This window comes from Vittaforma corneae (genome assembly GCF_000231115.1).
Source record: "Vittaforma corneae ATCC 50505 unplaced genomic scaffold supercont1.3, whole genome shotgun sequence".
NCBI classification, from domain to species: Eukaryota; Fungi; Microsporidia; family Nosematidae; genus Vittaforma; species Vittaforma corneae.
The window spans coordinates 23653-36909 of record NW_006889836.1 but is presented as its reverse complement, the minus strand read 5'-3'; the positions used below and the strand labels follow the sequence as shown (position 1 = coordinate 36909).

The 13257-nt window shown below is 36.4% G+C and overlaps 10 protein-coding genes and 1 non-coding gene across 11 annotated transcripts; 3 read left to right on the top strand and 8 right to left on the bottom strand.

Annotated features, from left to right (window-relative positions):
- Positions 1 to 96: 96 nt before the first annotated feature.
- On the top strand, positions 97 to 432 carry VICG_00462 (uncharacterized protein; the record flags this gene model as incomplete). The annotated part of the gene is made up of 1 exon (XM_007603853.1): positions 97 to 432. The coding sequence occupies one exon, from the start codon at positions 97 to 99 to the stop codon at positions 430 to 432; it is 336 nt and encodes a 111-aa protein (XP_007603915.1).
- Positions 433 to 621: 189 nt separating this feature from the next.
- VICG_00461 (uncharacterized protein) lies at positions 622 to 1662 on the bottom strand (the record flags this gene model as incomplete). Its single annotated transcript, XM_007603852.1, has 1 exon — positions 622 to 1662. The coding sequence occupies one exon, from the start codon at positions 1660 to 1662 to the stop codon at positions 622 to 624; it is 1041 nt and encodes a 346-aa protein (XP_007603914.1).
- Positions 1663 to 1800: 138 nt separating this feature from the next.
- On the bottom strand, positions 1801 to 2925 carry VICG_00460 (uncharacterized protein; the record flags this gene model as incomplete). The annotated part of the gene is made up of 1 exon (XM_007603851.1): positions 1801 to 2925. One exon carries the CDS (start codon positions 2923 to 2925, stop codon positions 1801 to 1803), a length of 1125 nt encoding a protein of 374 aa, XP_007603913.1.
- Positions 2926 to 3573: 648 nt separating this feature from the next.
- On the bottom strand, positions 3574 to 4752 carry VICG_00459 (uncharacterized protein; the record flags this gene model as incomplete). The annotated part of the gene is made up of 1 exon (XM_007603850.1): positions 3574 to 4752. The coding sequence occupies one exon, from the start codon at positions 4750 to 4752 to the stop codon at positions 3574 to 3576; it is 1179 nt and encodes a 392-aa protein (XP_007603912.1).
- Positions 4753 to 5016: 264 nt separating this feature from the next.
- Positions 5017 to 5088, top strand: VICG_02258. Its single transcript has one exon. It is a non-coding gene; the product is annotated as a tRNA-Arg (tRNA).
- A 174-nt stretch (positions 5089 to 5262) lies between these two features.
- Positions 5263 to 7431, bottom strand: VICG_00458 (uncharacterized protein; the record flags this gene model as incomplete). The annotated part of the gene is made up of 1 exon (XM_007603849.1): positions 5263 to 7431. One exon carries the CDS (start codon positions 7429 to 7431, stop codon positions 5263 to 5265), a length of 2169 nt encoding a protein of 722 aa, XP_007603911.1.
- A 395-nt stretch (positions 7432 to 7826) lies between these two features.
- Positions 7827 to 9200, bottom strand: VICG_00457 (uncharacterized protein; the record flags this gene model as incomplete). Its single annotated transcript, XM_007603848.1, has 1 exon — positions 7827 to 9200. One exon carries the CDS (start codon positions 9198 to 9200, stop codon positions 7827 to 7829), a length of 1374 nt encoding a protein of 457 aa, XP_007603910.1.
- A 121-nt stretch (positions 9201 to 9321) lies between these two features.
- Positions 9322 to 10011, bottom strand: VICG_00456 (uncharacterized protein; the record flags this gene model as incomplete). Its single annotated transcript, XM_007603847.1, has 1 exon — positions 9322 to 10011. One exon carries the CDS (start codon positions 10009 to 10011, stop codon positions 9322 to 9324), a length of 690 nt encoding a protein of 229 aa, XP_007603909.1.
- A 145-nt stretch (positions 10012 to 10156) lies between these two features.
- On the bottom strand, positions 10157 to 10948 carry VICG_00455 (uncharacterized protein; the record flags this gene model as incomplete). The annotated part of the gene is made up of 1 exon (XM_007603846.1): positions 10157 to 10948. One exon carries the CDS (start codon positions 10946 to 10948, stop codon positions 10157 to 10159), a length of 792 nt encoding a protein of 263 aa, XP_007603908.1.
- A 221-nt stretch (positions 10949 to 11169) lies between these two features.
- Positions 11170 to 12234, bottom strand: VICG_00454 (uncharacterized protein; the record flags this gene model as incomplete). Its single annotated transcript, XM_007603845.1, has 1 exon — positions 11170 to 12234. One exon carries the CDS (start codon positions 12232 to 12234, stop codon positions 11170 to 11172), a length of 1065 nt encoding a protein of 354 aa, XP_007603907.1.
- A 448-nt stretch (positions 12235 to 12682) lies between these two features.
- VICG_00453 (uncharacterized protein) lies at positions 12683 to 13180 on the top strand (the record flags this gene model as incomplete). The annotated part of the gene is made up of 1 exon (XM_007603844.1): positions 12683 to 13180. One exon carries the CDS (start codon positions 12683 to 12685, stop codon positions 13178 to 13180), a length of 498 nt encoding a protein of 165 aa, XP_007603906.1.
- Between the last annotated feature and the right edge of the window lie 77 nt (positions 13181 to 13257).

The following is a 13257-nucleotide window of genomic DNA, read 5'->3' as shown; positions in this document are numbered from 1 at the left end:
GCTCAATTTCTTTGTAGACATACTGCTATTATTGAATGTGACTAGTCTTAGCCGTCTTTATATTCCCAGCAAACTTTTACTATTTTTTGCTCCCTAATGGAGGACGAAGATACTTATTTCTACAACAGGGATAACTTGCAAGACATCCTAAAAGAGCACCCCGAGTATATAAAAGTGTATTTTAAAGCAACGAGCAATGGTGATAAAACGACGCTGAGTCTCAGTAAGAATTCAGGAGATCAGCTGTATCTTGTCAGCAATAGGGACTACGATGATTTGAAAAAGTATCTGAGAAAAAGGACTATAGAAGAACATCCCGCAAAAAAGAAGAATGACACCTTCCTCATTGCTGAAAACAAGCCTGAAATTGCTAAAAAACCAAAACAGCAAAATTTATTCAGCTTCATAAAGAAGTCAGACACAAGGCCGTGAAAGCATTTCAACGGCACCAGCATCTCAATGCTCGTTTCTTATGTGTTTGCTAGAATAGCTAATAAATCGCATCTGTTATATGCGAAGGCTGTTTGCATTTTCCAATAGTACTGCACATTGTCCCACTCTACACAAGGTCTGCAAGTAAATCAATATTAAACTTATACTTAACCCGGCAAATATATTTATTTATATCCTTCCACATGAAACCAGCCTTAGGAAGGACCGTATAAAACTTCTTCTTTCTTTATTTGTATTGATCTCTGCATATTCGACTTGTATTTCCTCATGTATTGCTTCGCCTTTTGGCTTTTTTGCCAATTCCACAATTTCCCTTTCTTTGTAATATGTTTTATAAGCTTCACTGTCTTCAAGTATCGGCATTTTATCCTTGAATGCTTCCGTTTTTAGTACTGTTGGTGTCTGCTTGGAAATCGACAATGTCTCCTGCGTAAGATCAGTCACTTTGTGATCGAGTGCAGACTTCCTTTTTGAAGTATTTTTTGGCGAGCTACGTGTAAATATCTTTCTAGCCTCCTCGAGATTATATTTTGGAATGTTTGACCCTTTGCTCTTCCTAAAAGGCACACTGGTTCTTACCACGCTTTCTGTAATTGTACCTTTTGATTGTGATACATCGCTAGTCATCAATTGTTCTTCATCAGAATCATGGCTTTCTTCCGACATATTCAATCTAAGCTTCTGCTTTAATATTTTCATATTTTCCTCATGCCGTAAATTGACTTCATCTTCCTTCAATTCTTCTTGACTGTCTTCTGGTAATGGAATGCTCAGTATTTCCTTAATCTTCTCTCTTAGCTCATCTATGGTTACATCAGTCGACTGGGAGTAGCCATCAAGGGATTCATTCTCATTTGAAGTAGAATGGATGGGGTTTTCATTCACTACCATCATTTTATTTTCAGGTTCAGAGCTATTATTTGTATTTGCTTCACTCTCGGTAAAGGGCTTTTCTGTCATTATATATGCATTTGCTAGTCCCTCAAACATATTTATAGTCATCTGCGCTGGACTAAGCTTTTCTTCAAGCTTTTGTTCTTCTTTTAGAGGCACCTTTGGTTCAGTGCTTGTTGAGCTATCAAAACTTGGTGTTGATGATTTTCCAAACACTTTTTTTGTGGCTTTAGATTTCTCGAGCAATGCTTTCGTATTTTCCGTTGAACTATCGCTCTTCTTCATACTTTTCGGATTTTCCCAGTTATTGGTCATCGCTGTGTTTGTTTAAAACAATGTGAATTAATTTCAAACATAGCCAGTAAACAAATAGTTTGAGAACTAAGTAAACGGAGTTTATATTGCTTAAAACAATACCTACAAAACCACAAAAATATATTAAATCAAAGCAATTTAATAGCCTTCATCCAAATATTCGTCGCTATCCTCTGGAAATTTTCTTTTTTCACGAATCAGGCTACCTTTCTTAGTATCACCAACGTGACGAACCTTCTTGAAAGGCTCAGCGATCTTTCTTTTAACAGCTCCAAAGAAATTGCTAATTGCTAAAATAAGCTTGCTAAGAGTTTTACCAGCCTCGTCTCTGTTGTAATACAGCTTTTCACTTTGGCTTACAGCAGTAATAAAGTAATAGAGACTAACAGCAGCCAAGATCGTCAGAACTACGACCAATACACCATTGTTTATCTTGAAATATCCAAGATTGTACTCATATCCCCAGAAAGACTCTTTATCGGTAAAGTCCATACCAATTGTTTTGGTATACTCACTAATCCAGGATAATAAATTAGAAAAGTATGTTTGAGAAGCAGAGTCAGTTTGGGTATCAGATTGCGTTGTGGACTCACCATTTGTAGAATTTGCCTCTTTTGTGAGATGGCCATGAAAAGTTCCATTTCCATTGTTTGAGCTTAGAGTTCCTTCTTCCTGATCAGCAGAGTTTAAGCTTAGAGTTCCTTCCTGAGCAGCAGATTCAGTAATATGTTCCTTTGATCCCTGAGACCTGCTTTGCCCCGTTTGCTGATTGTTAATGATAAATGGATTGGATCTACTCGAAGTCTTTTCAGACACATCTTGCTGGCTCAATTTCTGCTCTTCCTTGTCGACAATCTTAGTTTCTGAAGTAGCATCACTAGAAGGATTAGTTGATGCACCTAGTTGACTTAATTCCTGCTCTTCTTCGTCGATGGTTTTATCTGCTGGCCTAGTACCATCAAAAGGCTTGGTTGTTGATATTATACTGCCAGTAGTAGGATTAGAGGCTGTTGGTCGTTCATCCTCATTAATAATAGGATCCTCCTCCACAGGGCTCTTACTACTAGAAGATTTTTGATTCTCAGTAGAAGTGCTGAGGCCAACTGGCTGATCACGATAGTTTGTTTCAAATGGATCCCCATTTTCTTTTAAACTATCATAAATGGTCTCATTTTGCCTCTTTGGACCATATACTACATCACCCTCTGCGAGTATTTTGTTAATTAGTACAAGTACAATTCCAATCTGTGTAAGTCTGAACATTGAGGGATAAGATAATTGCAAAATTTTTATAAGAAATCTCAAAAATAAATCAAAATAAATTAAAAATATAGACAGCTACAAAAGACATGTTGAGATTCTCAATGCTAGGAGTTCGCATGGTCTTGTTCAACTTGTCTTGGTGGATGTTTGACAGCAAATAAATGCCATAGGTAAATTGAAAAATTTTAAGAGTTGATTTCAAGAAATAAAGAAAGAAGTACAAGCCGCATTGAGACACTCTGCATAGCCTTTGTAGATTGAAGAAACACACTCACAGTAGCTATGACATGATTAAATTGGATTCTAGGCTTGGCTCAAAGCAACATTACAAATGTTTGGAATCTATTTCTGTCAATTCCTGCCACTTGATAAGTAATAATCACTCTGCAAATTGACTTGATTAGAACAAAAGTTATTTACAAAATGCAGCTTCCAACTATTATTAAAGAATACCGAGCATTTAGGACAACTTCTTCCCCTGCTTGCTTAGATTTTTGATCTTTAATTAAAATTTAATGTAAAGGTTTCGTCAAACTAAGATTGATTGAAGGAAAATTATTAAAAATTATTAACGTGCTTATTTTACACAAACCATCGCAATTTCATAATATCCTTTATAAATATTTTGGACAAAAGAGATAAACCAATTTAACTGTTTCCTACTTGAAATTCATAATCATACTTGGTTCCTCTACGCAATCCCTTACGGTACACAATCTCTATATTCTTGGATGTGAACAATGATGAGACTTTCATATAAATCATGAGATAGACGTTTCTGATCATGTTTATAAATGGACTGAAAACACTTGCAATTTTAGAAGAAACATAGCGAAATACTTGGTAGGATCCAAAATGCTTTGATTTCAAGCGCAATTCAGTTGATCTAATAGCTGTCTTTCTGTACACTGTCATCAAGTATAAGCTTAGTGCAAAAATAGTAGTTACAGAAACAGCCAAAAGAACCATATTGACATCATACCCAAGAACATTAATCGTTTCATTGAACAAAGAGGTACTGTTTCTACTATTTGTACTGGAGACATCCTCGGTGGCATCTTTTACTTCATGTGTAAACTTGCCAAAACCGTCCATTTTAGATTGATTCGTGGTGTCATAAATGGCCGTATGTTGCTCAGCATCTATAGTTTCGGGAGCATGCCCATTAGACTGGCAAGCTGGGTTGTGAAGCTCATTTGATTGGTTTATAAAATAATTACCATTACTTGAGTCTAGCACATGTCCAAGTAGCTGCACGGGAACATCTGTCTTCTGTGCTTCTGGAGCATCATATTCATGGATGGTCATATTTTGGGGTGCCAATATATTCTCATGTCCACTACAACATTGAAGGCTAAGCATGTCCTCCTGCAAGTGAATGCTTTGATTACTAAGTGTATTTTGTTGATCAACAGTTCCGTCTTTTATCGTTGGCGCACTTTCTTGAGTAGCATCTGGTTGATACCAGAGCTTATTTGGATCATTATATAATGCTAAAGCAGTATCGCGAGGGTCTGTTTTCCGCGTACTATTATAGACTGGTAGCATGTTCATACTATCATCAGCTTTATGTGTTTGTGCATCTCTTGGATTTGGTACTACTGCTTTACGAACTTTTCTTATTCTACCATTGGGGCGTGCCACTTGTGTTGGATGCTCATTTAGATTACTTTGTTTTGCATGGAATGAACGGGATGGAGGCACATCATGCATGCTGGGTGGTCGCTCTGTGTATAGAGAGGTGCCAGATCTTGGCAATATTAGCCTTTCCGTAAATACATTGCCGATTAGCATCCTGATAGCCGCTATAGGATTTAAGCTTATCATTATGGGGATGATCTATTATTTTTTAAATATTCAAAAAACTTCACAGAAAATTATATTGAGCAGAATGACAGTGATATTGTATATCACAGTATCTTTCATCTAAATCAGCACTTTCCACTTGCCATGTGTTTAGCAATATAACTAAAATTTGCATCATTTGCAAAAGTGATTGCAACAAACGTGCTTGGCATCTATGAATGCGGTAGACTTATGTTTTATGCGCTTCATTAGCATAGTTACAAATAGTAAAATTTGCATACCTTTGGATCCGTAGCTTAATGGCAAAGCGTTGGTCTACGGAACCAAAGACTGCGGGTTCGATCCCCGCCGGATTCGCTTCCCGTTTTAGCTGGCGATTGTCTTCCCTAATCCAGTAGCTCTTTTGATTTTCATATTGAACTCCTATCATTCACATAGAAGGATATTGTAAAATATTTAACCACATTAAACAACACAGCACATGCTATACCAGCAAGCGTACAAACAGCAATAGTAATAATAAATCGAATTTTACTTAGAACTATCTCGTCTTGCCCTTTTTCGAATCCTCTTTGAAATAATGTCGATAACGCAGGACAAATCAGAGTATTTCTCCTTGTTGAACGACTCTGTCTCTCTGATATTTCTCAGCATAATACTCAGCTCTTGTAAGTTTTCGACGGACAAATCGTCAATTTCAATGTCAACAAGACAATAGTATATCAAATCAAAGTATAAATCAGAAGAGGATTTTTGTAGAAGTGAGTATATCTTCGAAAGTAGCATGAAAAGAACATTGGATTCGACATTCTCAATCGAGGCTGGAGTGAATAATGAGAGATTAGCTGCAATTTCTTTTTCATCTAGTTTCAAAAGCTCAATAATCGCTTGAGCAGGCTTGCCACTCGTAAGATGTTTTTTGATCAGACATATTTTTGGATCTTCAGCTGACCTAGTTGCTGAAGACAGTATTTTCTTAAGCTCAGTCTGCATTTGAATTCTCATTTCGTTAAAGCATGCCTCAACACTTGGGACAAGAGCTTCCACAATAATGTTCTTCAAAAGACTCCTTATTTGATCTTCTCTGAAACTCAAAGACTGAATGGCAGATTGTGTTTGCTTGTAATACTGCCTGATTTCACACAGACTCTTGTCAATACTATTCAGCACATTCATCATGTCAGACGGATTAATCAAATTAGATGTATTTTCTTTGGAGAATGCGCCATCTACTAGCTGGTACTGGGAATGCTTATCATTCAAATGAATCTTTGAGTGTATTTGTGCATCTCTGCCGTTTAATGCGGCATCCAGGTATGTGTTTTCATCCTTGGATAGCTGAATCTCAGGTGCAGATGCGGCATCCGAGCTCATAGATTTATATAGCTCAAATCGGTCCTGTATGGGTTTTACTGGCTCTTCAACCTGTTTCAGATCTTGATCCTGGGCAGAGAGCTTCTTTTTACTCAGCGTCGCTCTTACTTCTTCCAGAAGATTGTTTCTTGGTTTTGGTTCTGATGCCATATCACTGTTTGATGGGGCTAAGGACATGGACTCCATTTCCCGAAGAATCGAAGACTTCTTGGTTGGAAGACTATCATAGAAAAAATCAGCATCATTTACATCAAAATCTGGCTTTACTTTGGTTGGAGAAGACTGTCTAGATCCTAAGTTTGCAATGGATTTACCTGAATTGGCACGCTCAGGCGCAGAATGTAGATCAAAGCTGCCATCAAAGCATTTGATATTGTCGGTTGAAAGCTTAGTTATATTATAGGACTCGATGTTTGAATCGAGTATGGCATCTATTGAATCAAAGTGCTTTGAATCGGCGAGAATATAAAGATAGACAGAGTTTTCAACAATACTAAAATCATAGTCGAAAACATCGTAGTCATGTTTTATGTTGTATTTAATACCAAAGCTTTCAGTGTCAGTGCTAATCTTGAATAGGTTCAGCTCATTCAGATTCTGGAATATTAAAAGATCATGATGTGCAGTGATCTTTGCTACTTCACTGCATTGCATATTAAATGATTCAATTATGGAATAGGATGTTTTCACACTCAAAAGGCTAATTTCATAGTAGCCGCTCTTTTGTATTCCGGTAACCATCAAATCACCGTAACGATAGACAAAATCAGCACAAAAGCCTAGATACGTGCCGGTGCTGTCAAATACCTTAGACTCAACAGTATAGAAGAATGTACCATTCGAGGCAAACAGCTTCACAGCTGATCCTTCAATGTTAATCATGGCAATCTGGCCAATCCATTTCTTGCCATTGAAAATGCATTCATTAATAAAATGGTGTTGGTCTTTCTTAAACATATAAAAAACCTTTCCACATGATTTTTCAATTTGTACGACATTCCTTGTCACGATGTATCGATTTTCACTCAAAGTTGGAGTGAAATCACAGCACTCAAGCTTGTTTTTTGCACTCAAAAGGAAAATAACAGCATTATCCTCGGTATTTGGAAACACCACCTTTCTTGTTTCGTCTGGTAGCGATATTATTGGTTCTTCTTGGTCTGCTGAAAAGAAAAGTGCTCTTCCATCAAAAGTATAGAACAAGGAAGGCCCATCTGCAGTTATTGAGCATGAGCATCTGGGCAGAGGCTTTGGCTTTCCTATTGTTTTTGTTATTAGATTTATTCTTGAGTTCTTGGTTGTTTTTCTGGACAAAATTTGCTGCATTAGAGCATTCATTGGGGAAAGAATAATTTTTTGTTGTTATAAGGAAAAATCACAAATGTATCCAATGGTAATAGGATGGCGTATTTGCAAAGCACTTGAAACATCACAAAAGCATATTGAGGATATGCCTTGCAAAATATGACCATACAGGCATTTAAATAAACGACAACAGATGTCAAATGAGCTTGGAATAAAGACAAATATAAAGGCCATTTATATATTGTTGATCTTAAATCCTCTCTCCTTTAGCTTTTTAAATTCTTGGATACTTGATCTAATGGCAATATCCTCAATATTATAGATACATTCCGCCAGTCTAAGACCATGCCTACATATTTGTGTTTGGACGATAGCTGTCTTGTTCTTCTTTTTCTTTTCCAAGCTGTCAGAAATGCTCATTCTTTGTGATAACAGTACGATATCGGAAAGATCATTCCAGTGATCCGGTTGAATTGGATCATTTCAGCACTGATCTCAGTAACTGTACCTAAAACGCCAAGCAAGATGCCTAAAAGTCCATTGAGAAATCGTTCTATAAATCCAGGCTTAAGGTTTTTGAAAAAGCACACCAAAGCTCGAAGCATATCTATTCTTACTCTATCTGTGGTTATATACCCAGCAATGCATTTTAAATCACCAAACAGCAAGTTTAGAGAGTCAAAAGATTCAGTATTGGCTTTAATTAAATCAATAACTTCGGAAAAGCTAGTGCAGGATCTAATCTCAAGGATCATTAGAAGCTTTTGGTGCTTTTTACTTTGCAAACAGAGATTTTTGAGAATACCAATTATTGTTTGGCAGGCATCTCCTGCTTTCTGCATGACTATAGTGAAGATTTCGATCGTATAATCCACTTTGCCCATATTTTGGTAAAATGACAAAATCAGCCTTAACAGTTGATTTTCGTCAATACAACTAAATAAAACAGTATTATGCGTAAATACGTATTTTAGAAAAGAAAGAGCATATTGCTCCTCGATACTTCCTAGGCTCTCGACAAGTCTTTTATGAAATAGGCCAAAATACTCCTTACTTTTGGAAATGCTTAGATACACCTTATTCATGAAAATAGCCTCATTCAAATCACATGTATTGAGCCTGAGCTCAAGTATAAATTTATCCACAGCCAAGTCGTTCTGCAAATCAACAATAAAGCTTTGATTTGGTGTAAAAAGGAATGACATCTCCTCTATTTTTGACTTTAACTTTTTCACATTGATTTTGTTGCGGTTGCAGTACGAAAAAACCAGTATTAGAATATTCAACGCCTTTGCTTTGTCTCTTTTATCATAGATCAAGGGATCGTTTTCGAGTTTCCTTATGAAATTTATGAAAATCTCATCTACGATGTTGAGGTTCAAAGCTTCAGAAAATGTCTCTTCATCAAGCCGCCTAAAACAAGTGGACGAGCTTGTTACATCAATGGACTCGAGAAACTTGAGGTAAACCTCTACCCTGTTGTTTTGAGTGCTCTGCTTTTTAACTGTGACATTCAAATACTCTGTTTTTGTAAAAATTTGCGGCTCGAGTCTCTTGAGAAAATGTTTGCAGTCAGCAGTCAGCGACTTTTGAACGGTATTTTTTGAATCCACAGTTTGAATTTGTTTTGAATGCTCTTGATTACAGGCTAAAATGCTAGCTTTTTGAGGCTTCAGATCTTTTTTTAAACAAATAACACACGAGGAAACATCTGAAAAGTATTTGTATACTTCGGGGTAATTTTCATAGCTACTTCTATTTTTCTCTATCTTTTCCCTTATTTTGTTCATGGCAGGGCTGTCATCGAACACATTTCAAGGAAAGCTATAACAAAATACAGCTTTGGTCATTTAATTATTGTATATTAAAAAGAGCCTATAAACAGTTATTTAGATATGGATTTATGATGTATTAGAAGTCGCAGAAGATGGATGATCTGAAGATTTTAAATACAACCAGCTGAACAATAATCACATATAGCTTAAGAATAGATTTTCTCCAGGTGTTTTCTTCGGGTGGCATTGACTCTAAAATCTTTCTTGTTGTTGTGAGTATAAAAATTACAAAAGTAAATCTTGGTTCAAATATTTCTAGGCAATAGACTGCCAGTGATATCGCAAAGACTATTAGAGTAGCATTGCACGCGAGGAATGTGTGATCTGGCTTGATCTGTAATGTGATGGCAAGAGTGACACCAAACACAATGTAAACTGAATTTATCAAAATGAATCTTGTAAAAAATCCCTTAATAAACCTAAAAATAGAAATTTCCAGCCCTCTGCATGTAATGCCAAAAACTAAAACAACCAGTGTGTTAATAGTATTAATGGTAATTGAAAATACAATCGGCAGTGGGATAAGCGATGCTTCAAAGTTTGGGATAGTGATTTTCCTACCAAATATGCCTTGATATATCAAGATACAACAGCACTTCAACAACTTCCAAGTATCATATTGCTGTTTGATTTTTTCTTCCTCTTTTTTCTTGACCATGGCACAGCATCGTATGATCATTATGAACTGATCAGATACGGTGATCAGTTCATGACGCTGTTTAGCATCAATTGTATAATCTGTATAAATGTTGCAAATAGAGCGCATTCATGGTATCGAAGTCAATAGTAAAAGCGTGTAAACTTATTTAAACTACATTGTGTTGGCTTTTATTAAGTTATTATCAGTTATTTATCCGTGCTAGCTGATATGATATGTATTCCAAATTGATCTTAAATATGTGCATTTGTCTCTATAATGCGTCCCGGGGAAACGACTTCCGAAAAAGCATGCAAATTGGGTGTGCTAGATCTTTTGCCTTTTCCATATCTTCGTTTCTTAAAGCAACCAAAAACTCGTCAATAATTTTAGGTGTACGTGTCGGAAAATATCTTCTAAAGATAATAAAATTGGTCTTTATTATTTCCAAATAGTGTTCAAGTGTTGGGTTCTGCTGTACAACAAGATCAAAGCCGTCTCCCAGCTCTTTGTAGAGTATCTCTATTATTGTGGGCTGAATTGTCGCCTCTACGATCCTTTTCAGCCTGTCTATGTATCCGTGTCGGCACTCCTTCAATATTCTTGCATCTTCAATGCCGAGCTTTTTCATTATTGACGATATGAGATCTTCAATGCCCATATTCTCAACCTTTATTGATTTTATATTAAAAGACTGGCATTTTAAGCAAAACGCCTTGTCATTTGTCAGAAATATGGGGTTTTCTAGTTGGAAACAATAGTTGAGTATTTTATCATCATTATTCTTAGGTTGGATTGTTTCTCGCGTCTCAATCACAACATCCACCTTCCTGTCGTCAATCTTCCCTTCTATTTCTGTTTTTAATGAACTCGAGATGCTCTCAATGAATCTGATTGCATTTCTAGCCTCTACTTTCTTAGCCTTCATCTTGTCAAGCTCCTCAAGAACTGTTCTAGAAAAATTAATGCTGTACAGAATTGGCAATTTGCTACTATACAGCCCTTTGACTAGCTCTAGATTCAAAAGGAGCACATTAGTGTCTGGTATTATTGAAATTTTCAGCATTTGATCGAGATGGGATTGAAAATTTTGTATTGAAATGAGTTTAAAATGCAACTCAAATCGAAGTGAACTAAACTAATACTCGCATGCAAGAACGAACAAAAAGAGGCTAAACGTGTTAGTGTTTATAGACAAGGCAGTGTCTGTCAGTCAGAAAATAAGGTAGATATTTTACATTTATTAATGTACATTAATAAAAACAGCTAGCCATTTTATTTGTATTCTTATTTTACCTTAAACTGCTCAATATCATAGACTGTTTTATACGATATGTCCAAAAGTATGTCTTTCTCATATATCGATAGACTCTCAACCTCATAATTAGTGACATTGTTATGTTCATTTATGAAGTAGAGCAGCTGAAGGCCTTCGTCACACACATTTGCCAGGCAATTAATTCCAATTATCCTTGTGTACTTCGAGCTTAGGTGTATTTCTTCGTTGCCGGTTACCACAAAATCAAACGGTCTTTCGATAAAACCTAGGAAATTCCCTGTGAACTTTTGCTTCTGTGTCAGAATAACACGAATGTGATATGGTTTTCTTCTCAAGTCCTGCTTTAAGTACTCCTTTGCATGGATAACTCCTAGATCACACGTAAACCGATGACTGTACTCCCTAGAGTTATCTACAGTGTAGTCTAGATTTTTATTTAAAACATATGTTGCACCCTTGAATGCATTTGACATGCACACAGATTCGGAAATTTCACTCAATCCATAGGCAGGATACAAGAAGAGCGTGCTTCCAAAGTTTTCACAGTATTTCCTAAAGTCTTGGGGACCGAAAACTTCAAGCTCAACAAGCGCCCTGTATATTGGATGTGATTTGTCGGAAAACCTCGTCCTTAAAATGCCAAGATCATGGTTTTTTATTGACTTGTAAAGATAAAACATATCAGTCTTTGACAGGCCTAGTGCCACGATGTCATTTTTTGATGTGGGAATTTTAAAAAAGGAGCTTGAAAATAAATATATCTCATTGATTTCAACATACTCTATTTCACTGCCAAATACCGTATGTTTGAATTGCTGCACTGCTTTATCCTTACTTCCTAGCAAAAATGGGAGCGACTCTATTCTAATTTTACATTTAACTCCTTTAAGCCTATCTTTCAACACTCTGAAATCTGAAACGTAAGGACTATATTGAAGAGCGGAGAGTGAGGAATAGGTAGTGCCATAGTTGGCTGACCTGTCTAGAACAACGACTCTTTTGGAAGAATCATGCTCAAACAGTTCTCTGAGTGTTGTGCCTTCGATTGCATAGTCAAAGAATTCTTCATCCATTAGAGGCTGAAGTGAATAAAATTTTGGTTAAAAGAGTATTAAATTGCATTACATGGCATAAATTAAAATTAGAACATATAAACACATATTGTCTTTCCATTTACCTACCATTCACAGTATAAAGAGATATTATTTTCAGACTGAAATCACCGAGAGCCAATGTTTGATAAAAGCAAATACAGACTGTATTAACCAGTCTATGCACAACTACGAGCCCAATATTACTGCAAAAATATTGGAAGCTTGACCCTGAGTCTGAATAGCTTTGCTTAGCCCAAGGCCTTTGTGTTACTCGCATTCACAAGCATGCCAATGTCTGCAGATATATACAAGATCTACTATTTACATAGTACAGTAGCGTCCTGCTTACTCATTGGCTGGCTATTCTTGAGTTTATTGGTCCTGGCTTTCCTTAGTGCAAATAAAAATTTTTATCAACAATCCCCCCATGATTTTCACATTCCTGAAAGTTTCAGTCTTTCTCATTCTTGGAATACTTGCTCTGGTGGGCATTGGTGTTGGATTTATATGGTTGATAGACTATTTTGACGCAAATCCTTACGGCTCGAAGGAGTTGGTGCAAAAGGTACTGTACACCTCTGTGGCCCTCCATGTTCTATTTTTGCTCACAGGCATGCCAATTTTACAAATACTCTATAGTCTCGGTGTTCAGTATTGTTTCAATACATTGTTTGACACATATTCGCTCATTCGTGTGGAAGATCCGCGGTTCATTGGCGGACTCATAGGCTCACTTGTAAACTACTTTCTCATGCTAAGGTTCTTTACTGTATATGAAAAGAAAATTATTCTGTTTATTCCTTATTTGTGCATCATCTGGGCTACACCAGTTTGCTTCTTCTTCAGTATCAGTGTAAACGAGGATACGCTATTTGTAAAAAAAGGTGGGAAAAAAGAGCAAAACATATGCTGGACTGTTCCTTGATTGGATATTTAGTATAGGTGGGAAGGTTAGAGATGTTAGAAATAAAGCATAATTAATACATTAGTGCTATTGTCTTG